At 46.9% G+C, this 9745-nt stretch overlaps 2 protein-coding genes across 2 annotated transcripts; one reads left to right on the top strand and one right to left on the bottom strand.

Moving 5' to 3' along the window:
- Positions 1 to 1067: 1067 nt before the first annotated feature.
- LOC121837824 lies at positions 1068 to 3086 on the top strand. Its single transcript, XM_042293651.1, has 4 exons — positions 1068 to 1309; positions 1594 to 1659; positions 1759 to 1821; positions 2413 to 3086. Exons 1-4 carry the CDS (start codon positions 1207 to 1209, stop codon positions 3084 to 3086), a joined length of 906 nt encoding a protein of 301 aa, XP_042149585.1. The 5' UTR covers positions 1068 to 1206.
- A 50-nt stretch (positions 3087 to 3136) lies between these two features.
- LOC120838932 (putative nuclease HARBI1) lies at positions 3137 to 5876 on the bottom strand. Its single transcript, XM_040209085.1, has 4 exons — positions 5703 to 5876; positions 4848 to 4990; positions 4543 to 4720; positions 3137 to 3846 (listed from the first exon to the last, which is right to left on the bottom strand). The coding sequence occupies exons 1-4, from the start codon at positions 5868 to 5870 to the stop codon at positions 3181 to 3183; spliced, it is 1155 nt and encodes a 384-aa protein (XP_040065019.1). The 5' UTR covers positions 5871 to 5876; the 3' UTR covers positions 3137 to 3180.
- Positions 5877 to 9745: the final 3869 nt, after the last annotated feature.

Here is a 9745-nt window from a genome sequence, read left to right as displayed (position 1 = left end):
GTCTGCTGCAAAGTGCAAAGTTCGGGTCGACAAAGTGCAGCAACAGCTGCACTTTGTCGACCCGAACACTGGTGCGCACACCAATACAGTGGAGGGCACCTAGGCCCACGTCAAAAACTATCTTCCATCTGGACGGCGCGAGAGCCACTATTTCACTGGTCACCTTGCAAAGTTCATGTTTTGGAGGAGAGAGAAGGCGCGCAGAAACACTGATAGATGCCAGTCGTTCGTCGCCGCGGCCGCCAAAATCTACAGCCCCGACGCAGACAGAGACCTTCCCTATTGTGCGGAGGACGAGGATTCTGACGGCCCCGGTGACTTCGAGTGATCCGCTGCGCTGAGCCCGTCGCCCGCCTGAGTGCATAAAGACGACTTATGCGCCAACCGCCCGTCAAGTGCTCGTTACGTCAGTTATAGGTTTGGGAGCAGTCGAAGCGGCCCTTTTTAGGGCCCCCATATTTTGCAAACGGAGCTGTGTTTTGAATGCGGCACCCCTTGTCTCTGTAAAAAGTTCACAGGAAAGACCCAGCGAAGGTATGTGGTCCCCAACTTGGATATCGCGTGTTATGATTCAAATAAAAATTGTTCTTGCTTATTTCGCGCCTTTGAACCCAATAAATGCCGCAGTTGCAGTTGTCCCGCGGTGCTGTTGCTCGCCCATTCGTCGTCGGCGTGGCTCAGCTTCGTCGTCTTTGCTAGCGGCGCACCGGCGAAGCCGGCCTTTGATCTGAATAAATGCCGCCGTTAAGCCTAGTTCACATGCAGCGGTTTTGGCCCTAGGGCGGCGCGATTTCTGCCGTCGCGGCGCTCTGGCCAGCACCAGCAATTCTGCGGCACCAGCGCCGCGACGGCAGAAATCGCGCCGCTCTAGGGCCAAAACCGCTGCATGTGAACTAGGCTTGAGGGCCAAAATCGCTGCATGTGAAACCCGCTTTACAGTCGCCCCGCGGTATTGTTGCTTGCTCGATCGCCGTCGGCGTGTCTCATAGCGAGTTCGTTTCACACGCACTGGCACCGCGGTAGTTTTGTCCCACAATGCAACGCACTCACCAAGTGCTGCACGGAAAACCGGTCTGAAACGAACTTGCCGAGTGGAGCGTGATGCTTTCGCCATCTATGTTATGTTAGGTGCACTAACTACTGCTAATTCCGAAACAAGCGTCCTGCCAGGCGGGAGAAAGCGATCGGCGGCACTTTACGTTTACGATGGCAAGTAACGGGAACAAATTGAGGGTCGTGGAGATTTTTACGCAGGGCAAGAGTTTCCGGCATGAACTGACTGCGGAGGAGTTCGAAGAGGTCACGAAAGGTAAGCAATATTTCTATTCTTATAGTACTTACGGTTCGAAAATATATCCGGGTGCAAAATATCAATCGATTGGTACCTCAGACGTGACACCCCAAAACTACGGCTTACAGCTATTTTATCCGTAGGAATCTGAAGCAATATGTTTCCGGATAAATTCTAGCATAACTGCTGTAACATACGCAAAGGCACCTACCTCCAAAGCTCGAATGACTCCGTTCTCCGTTGTAGCCGTACACCCGAAACTGGCGATAGATCGTTCCCGCTAACGATACATCGCATTGCAGATCCAAGCAAGCTTGCATCACTGGCAATAGCACTGTGTGCTCGTCGCAAAAGTGCGGGAAATGACGGTAATTTGGACATATTAAATTATATAGCGCGCGGCTCCCAAGAGTCGCGATATTTCATAGTCGCTGCTCGACCATTAATTGGAAATGTTTCACTTTCAGAAAATGTAGCAAGCTGCAATCTCCCACCAAAGGCTGCAGAAGGTGGTGCTGAGAACTCAACCGGTAATTTCCCACTCTTGCAACAGTACTTGACATAGTACATTTGGTGGTCCAGATGTCGAGCCTATAACTAAATGAATTGCAATAAAAAATCGAATTTGTAAGCTACGACAGTGTTACTGCATAAGTTCATATAAGTAATAAATTTATTTTGTTAAATTAAAAAGAATACCTGCTTCAATCAAAAGTTACAAGGGAAAACAAAAATATACCTAATTTCGTGTGGATTCTAATGAAACCAAAAAAAGTCGTGGTTCATGTGCATGTTTGATAGAACAATATAGTCCAGGGGAAAGAAGTTCTCACCTTGGGGGGTTATCGTTCAGTTTTTGTCTATCAGACGTGGCAGTGGTCCGTAGGAATGTTATGAAGTTTTTCTTGCTTTTATTTATAACTCTTGACTAGGGCAAGTTTAACCTTCTATATTTTCAAAAATTAAATGCATCACCTAGCCAAAATTGTGTGGTAACTTAGTGTCATCGTTTACAAATCAGGTTTTGTTGTGATTTACGCATGTCTCAGCCCAACATCTGGACCATCCAGTTATATGAAATGTATGGCGTTTTCATGATTAAATATGCTTTCACGTTTCAGTGAGGGAGTGGGGAGAGGGCGAGACACGGCTGCTGCTGGACCAGTACAAACAGTACTTACCGCATGTGGGCCCTATGAAACGTTTTGCAAGGAAGAAGAACATCTGGGCACAGATATCAAGCGACATACACACCCAGCTAGGATCTGTAAAGACAGAGCTGCAATGTGAAAATCGGTACAAAACTCTTCTCAAAAGGCGCGGTGGAGCAGTGAAGCACAACAACACATCTGGTTCTGACCCTGTGCCTGTTCCATTCAAAGATGAACTTTCTCAGATCAGGAGTATAGATGACAGCATTTCACCTGAGGTTCTGAGAGGTGTTGGTAGGGTTGAGCAAAAGCCCATTGCCACCCCTGGTCCCTCATGTGCACAGAATTTGCAAGGCAGTGGGCCCCCCCTGTTAAGAAGCGTCGAGAGAGCTCGCCTGTGGCAGAGGTGCTGTGGCGCATCCACGAGGAGAAAGAGAAGCAGCGACAGCAAAGACACAAGGAGGAGATGGACATCCTCATGGCTCTTTTGCACGGTTCGCAGCAGCAAGTCGCTGCTACTGACTTTGATGATTGTTAAATTTATTTTGGTCTTCAACGTAACCTCAATCTATGTAAGCAGAAGTATATATCATCTCGAGGAAACATTAAAAAAAAACATTTGTCATTTCGTGTTTGTTGAATAAAATTGTATTTACAACATTCTGTATTTCTATAAAAATGTGTCATGCATGCATATGGACTACAGAAATATTTTCAAGGTGGTGAACACAATCACATTTAGGGGCACCTTTGGAGATGGCGGACCAAGTTGGCTCTCTTGCGTTCTCCGAGCTTCCTCAGAAGAGCTTCACTTTGCTCTTCGTCATCTTCATCATCATCATCCTCTCTCTTCCTCTTCTTGTCGTTATCTTCCTCGGGAGGAAAATCATCGTCTCCGTTCAAGATACATAAATTGTGAAGGACACAACATGCCAGCATAAACTTCGTTGCTTTCTTTACCCTCCAGAACTCGAGGAGCAACAGCTGTCTGAACCTCGCCTTCATCACGCCAAAGGCATTCTCGATCTTCACTCTTGTTTGGCTAAGCTTGAAGTTGAAATCTCTTTGAGCTTGAGTCATCTTCCCATAGTCCCTGAAGGGCGTAATAAGGTGTTCCCTGACAGGGTAGGCCGCATCACCTAGAATGTGATATTTGCCGGCACAGCAGATCTCGGGCAGCTCATCCTTGATGAAGGATAACTTGTAAACCTTTGCGTCGTGTGTTTTCCCGGGAAGTCCACAGAAGACATCGAGGAACTTTCTGTCTGCGTCGCAGATTGCTTGCAGGGTGAAGGCTGCCTTGTCATGCCTGTTCACATATGTTGAACGTACTTTGTGAACAGGACACCTGGTTTCGACGTAGGATCCGTCGATGCACCCAATAACATTGGGGAATCCAGAGATCTGTAATTGAGCGAAGACTGAAAATGTTGCCTGTTCCAAACAACACAAGGTTTTCATGCTGCTAGCCAGTCCTTGCTCGTGAATATGAACGAAATGTACAGCGACCGGTCTCTCGTCCATGCAATTCTGTCCTGTTAATATACAAACCCGTAGTCCGGATTATGGACAGTTATTCTGGAGATGAATTGGGTAAATACCGGCAGTTTCGTCTTGTTATTAAAGACACTGGTCCTCAAGAAAAAAAAAAAAAGGTTTAGTGATTGGCACAGGTCTGAGTGTCTCTGGATTTTACTATTGTCTGTTATTTTTTGCCAGACTACTTGTATTCAAAAAAATTACAAAAAAAAAATAGAGTTAACTGCAGATTGCACTGCGCCTACCCGAAATTTTTGTGGTGCTAGGAACTCGTCAAGCTGCCCATGCAGCTTTTTTTCCCAGCCCCCGCCATTGTAAAAAAAAAAGGTAAATAAACATTGAATTGAATTGAATTGAAAATTCACCTATGTTATTCTTAACACTCGAAGCAGCTTGTTCGCTTGAATAGCGCCTACTACTAAGGCTCAAGTAGTCTAATGAATCGGACCTAGATTCATGTATGCGGGGCTTGCTCCCTGTTAAACTAGTTTTACATTTTTCAATGTATTCAAAGCTGCAGTGAATCAACTTGAATAACAAGAAGACATAAAAGAAACTTGCCGTTTCAAATTTCTCTGCACAGGCTGCCTTTTCCTCACTAGTGTTCGGAAACTGGATCACTCGGGGGCTAATTTCATCGAGGAAACTTGCCACGCGCTCTATGGCGTAGTGCAGCGTGCTCTTGGCCATGTTGAACCTACTCGACACATCCCGCAAGCAAGACTTGTTTCCGGCAAACCTGAAAAAATAAAGGTTATGACACCTACTCGGGAAAACAAAATTCAGAATGTTCAGTTTTAGCATATACTAGCCCCGTATCGCTCCAATTTGCTCCAATCTTAAAACAATGTTAGAGAGTAACTTACCAGAGGAATGCCAACATATGTTCCTCTGCCGTCTTTTGCTTGCGCCCACCATGGTTTTGGCTCTTTCGGTAGTGTACAGATGTCTCGTAGTCTGCTATAAGCTTGTAGCAGACTGCTCTCTGCACCCGGAAATTCCTTCGAAACTGTGGGGTGATTAAAAAAAGTCATCACTGTAATAGCACTTCGTTAATCGACAATCCATACACGACTATTGGTGGAGGTGCAAATGTATGTTTACAATCTAGGCTGACCATATGGTCATCGAGTTTTGTGTCTATTTACACAGAAGCATTATAGCGCTTAGGGTTTATTAGCTTGGTACAAATAAACATATTTCCTACATTCACCACATTCGCTGCTGCCGCCGCAGCCCGACCCCCACCCCACCACCACCCCGATTTGCCCCACCATGGCAACATGCTGTCGACGTGCACGACGAAAAACCACACTTCATTTATTTTTTTAATCAGCCAATAATATTTTGGAGTTCTGACATCATGGCAAGCCCTGTGCAAGAAGCAGACGAATTTGCGCTCCGCATTCCTTTCAGCCAAAATTAATTAACTACAATTACAAATTACCAAGAGAAGCAATTATATCATATTAATTTAATTACTGTAATTGAATTACTACTCAAGCATGGCTGTCGGGCAATATTATTGAAGTCAGCCAAGTATTCTCTAATGTAAAAAAATCGCAGACTCCTGCGTCTTCAGTTTGCGCTACCCCAATTCCGAATCTCAAAACTAGTCTCTTGACATGCTCCCGATCTGTATGACATGATTACATCTTGTGAATGTTGCGATCACTTTTCTTCGCAAGCGCAGGCTCAAACGAGCGCGAACATTCACATACCTCCTCATCGTCGTAGTTGTGGACGACGTCGTTGATGAAATTAACAACTTTTGGCCGCGTCACCCTTCTACGGCGTGTGAGCACCTCAAGGAGTTCTTCGTCTTCACTGTCAGAAGAGCTAGAGTCGAGCAGATCGCCTACCAGTGCTAGATGCTGCAAAGAAATCATCTCGCTCTGCTCGGCCACTGATCTCTTGCTCGGCACTTACGATTTCGGTTTCTCCCGGGCGACGTCAGCGACGCCCCGATGCATGCCGGGATTGCATTCTAGCGCACGCCCGATTTTCTCGGTGCAAGGGAGTGCGGCACTCCGTGCGTGCGGGCGCTGAAACGAACTCAGAAAGTGCTGCCACCCGTGGAGTGCTGGTCGAAACGAACACGTTTTCGGCCGCGAGTGGGCACGCGTGGGCACGCGTGCAGTGAAACGAACTCGCTATCAGCTTCGTCGTCTTTGCTAGCGCCGCACCGGCGGAGGTGGTTGATCTGACACACCGCGTTCGGCTTTGGCTAGCAGACGGCGCTCGTAAAATGGCGTCAGCTGTTGCTGGCTTCACGCGGCGGTACCGTTCGTGCGTTCGTTGCCATGGTGACGGCGAGGAAAGCAGACGAACTTTTTGATGCGGAAGAACGCTGCGGCGCAGCGATACCAGGTGCGTTCTAAGGCCCTTCCCGCATGCTTTTCAATGGGCGGAAGGCGAACAAAAAGAGTTCGAAATAAGGACTTAACGCAGAAGGCTGCATTTTTCCAGCGCCTCATAATTGGACGAGCCTTAAACGAAAAACGCGTTTTATTGGCCATCCCGCGTCCTGTTTTTTTTATCCGTAACATGGGTCTAAAGTATCAAACTGCCGCCTCCGCTATTAGCGGCGAGATATTACGGTGGCGCCCTCTCTTGGTTTCCTCTCGTGACGTCATGACTTAGCGAAGAACGAGTTCGATGGTGTTTGTAATGATCATGTTGGAAGCTTAAAATCATAGCGCTCTGAAACCAACTTTGCCAGCACCGTCAAAATTGAAGTTCATACATTCCTCTTATTTCCGTCGATCAGAAAATCTTTGCTGACGTCATAGTCAGCATTCGGCCAATGCAGGCAAGCTTCGACGCGCAAGTATCAAGGCTAAGGTCCGCTGGATATCCTCTACAAATATTGACGTCGGTAACCGAGGTTATCCTCAGAGAAATCAAGCTCGGTAGCGCCGCAAAAATACCCAGAGACAGGACAACCAGACCGGTAGTCGTGCCATATATGCATAATCTATCGCATGGTCTAAAGAAAATAGCGAACAGAGTAAATGTGAATGTAGTGTTTTCAGCACCACACAAACTTCACAGCCTCTGCAAAAAAGTAAACACCTCCTCAATCAGCACCGTCAGCTGCGCAAAGAAACACAGATCCAACTTTGTCCCATGCGTTGAAGGGGTAGTCTATTCGTTTCCCCTTTCCTGTGGAAAAGAGTACATTGGACAGACGGGGCGGTGTTTGAACGACCGCCTGCGAGAGCACAACAACAACATTGCCAATGCCAACTCCGGTCACCTAGGTATTCACTGTAGGGATTGTGGCTGTTTTGCGCGACTGGACAACTGTGCTGTGTTAGGGAGGAGTAAAAACCAGCTCACCCGAGAAATTATAGAAGCGGAGAACATTGCAAGACGAGAAGCCCAGTGCGTTAGCACTCCGTCCTTAGCTTTATCGGGGAAAGAACTACATTATTTAGACAGAAGGTGTTTAAGACAATAAGCCAGTATAACCACTGATTTTTTACATCTTATATTATTTAACAACTAATTTCTGTAACTCTTGGACTTTTTGCATCACTCAAACTATTTACGCCGAGAGTGTAGTCGACAGTAGGCCAGCATATCACCTGGTTTATACCTGTGCGTGATTAATTTTGTAATTATTTTTGTAATTTTTGTAACTCTTGGACTCTGGTGCATTAGTATTATTCTCCTTTATTTTCCTTTTCGTTGTCTTCTATTCATCTGTTTTCCTTTTCTTTTTCTTTCGCCTTCCCCCATTTGCCTTTTCTTTCCCCTTTTCTTCCTTGGCAACCTATTCCTTGGGGTCGAAGAAGAGGAAGTTTGAAGTTGATAGTTCAGCGCTGTGTGAGTGTATTTTTTTGTGTGTTTGGATTTTGAATAACTGTCTACTTGCGCTGGTTCGTGATGATGCCTTACCAACTCGCCCAATCTGCAGTATTAACAGGCCAATCGTGGCTTGCCGACCACAGCAACGCTTTCGATCGCGCACGTCGCAAATACTCACCAAGCACTCAGTTCGTCGACGGAGCCATATATAAAGTGCCCGGTCGCAGAATTGGAGCAGCGCGAGGATCTGGTAGCACAGAGCATCAAAGAACCATTTCTCGGGGAACCCAGAACCGTTTATTGAGAGAGTTTGGCCATACATTGGTTTGAATAGGCGAGCATCTCGGGGCCAACCACAGGCCGCGAAATAGCCCCTAGCGGTGGTCGTGTGCTCTAAATATGTGACACGACTAATTTGAGCCGTTTTAGCGTTGCTAGAGTGAAAAAGTTTGGCTTTCGGTGACTGACATCTTTGTGCATGTGAAATTTTAGTCACGCCAATATTCAAGTGTAGAATAAGCGAACGTACGCTCGAAACCAGGGCCGACTTTCTAGAAACAGCGTCTCAGCTACGGTGTTCTAGAGAGTTGTAGTGGCAAGAGCGGCGGCCAACGCGTGAAGATTTTGCGCGTAGACGACACCGTAGCGCTGCTGTTCTGAGCCCTAGCAGCTGTTTCAAGAAGCATGAATAAAGAACGAAGCGCCGGCGACACACGCGCTTCATGTCTAGGGTCCAGCGGACATGGCCTCGTCTCGTCCTTCCTAGATATTAGGAACGTGCGCCCGTCAGCCTCGTCGTCGGCGCTGCTCGGCGTGTACGACTGTGGTTCGACTGGAGCTTTTAGCGACGCAGAACAAGTGCTAATCTGAAAAATTATAGGTTTTCCTTTGCACTAATGCCTCTAGAGTGTGTGCTATCCTCTACTTTTATCATTTGCGTGTTTTTGATGGAAATAATTTGGTTAATATCGACCCCCCTCCCACCCCTTCCCAATACTGACAGGTTGTTCAGCAACGCGATCACTTGGGCTGCACTTAATAGCTGCGAAAGAAACCACGCGATACTGATATAACAAGGAAAAATAGACGAATAAATCTCAATAGGTCTCTCACTTTTTTAATGGTGAGAGGAACAATAAACTGGTGTATTCTTTTTTGTCATCGTGTTGCCGATGCAGGGACCAGCGTTGTGTAAGGTGCAAGGCGGAGCGCGTTTGGGAACGGCCAAGGTGCCACAGCAACTGGCGAACATATAGCAAATTGTCTTTTGTGGGCAGTCTACGATGAAAAAATACCTCGATTGGGAGTACATGAAGCATTAAAATACGATATGAACACAAAATTCAACAACCCCTAATATGAAAAAAACAATTTATTCTCAACTCACTGCTTTATGGCTTCTCAAAAGTGGTGATACACTTCATCGACACACACAGCAAGCACATGACAGATATCCATCAACGTACGCAGAAATACTACAAAATAGTCACAATATATTGCGACATAGAATCCTAACCTCTTCGCCATTGACGATGTGCACATAGTCCCGAAGGATAAGGCGCGGTTCAAAATGTCTCTCGCACACTGCTGATGTCTCGGCGAGGCGTTTATCTTCTCGATTAAGATCTCTCCCCCCCCCCCCCCCCCCCCCCCCCCCCCCCCCCTGTAGTCTGCACGACTCCTCCTTTGGCGCCCAAAACAGCGACGGCTTACGATCGCTGGTGGCTGCCCTTGTTGACAGGGTAGCCCGACTTGCATCCCGGCGCGAAGCAGTTTGTGCGTCCGTCTTTTTTCTTGCATTTATGACCGAGACGGCAACGGAACGAGGAAGACTCTTCACCACTACACCGCAAAGAAAAGTGCTACGGTGCTACGTTTGGGAGAAGCGTACCGCCTCAGCTTCGTCGTCTTCTTCGCTCATCGCACATCTGCCACCTGCAACAAATTCTCC

Source organism: Ixodes scapularis, unplaced genomic scaffold, assembly GCF_016920785.2.
Source record: "Ixodes scapularis isolate PalLabHiFi unplaced genomic scaffold, ASM1692078v2 PGA_scaffold4__175_contigs__length_147842914, whole genome shotgun sequence".
In the NCBI taxonomy this organism is placed as follows: domain Eukaryota; kingdom Metazoa; phylum Arthropoda; class Arachnida; order Ixodida; family Ixodidae; genus Ixodes; species Ixodes scapularis.
This window is presented reverse-complemented; position numbering and strand designations above follow the sequence as displayed.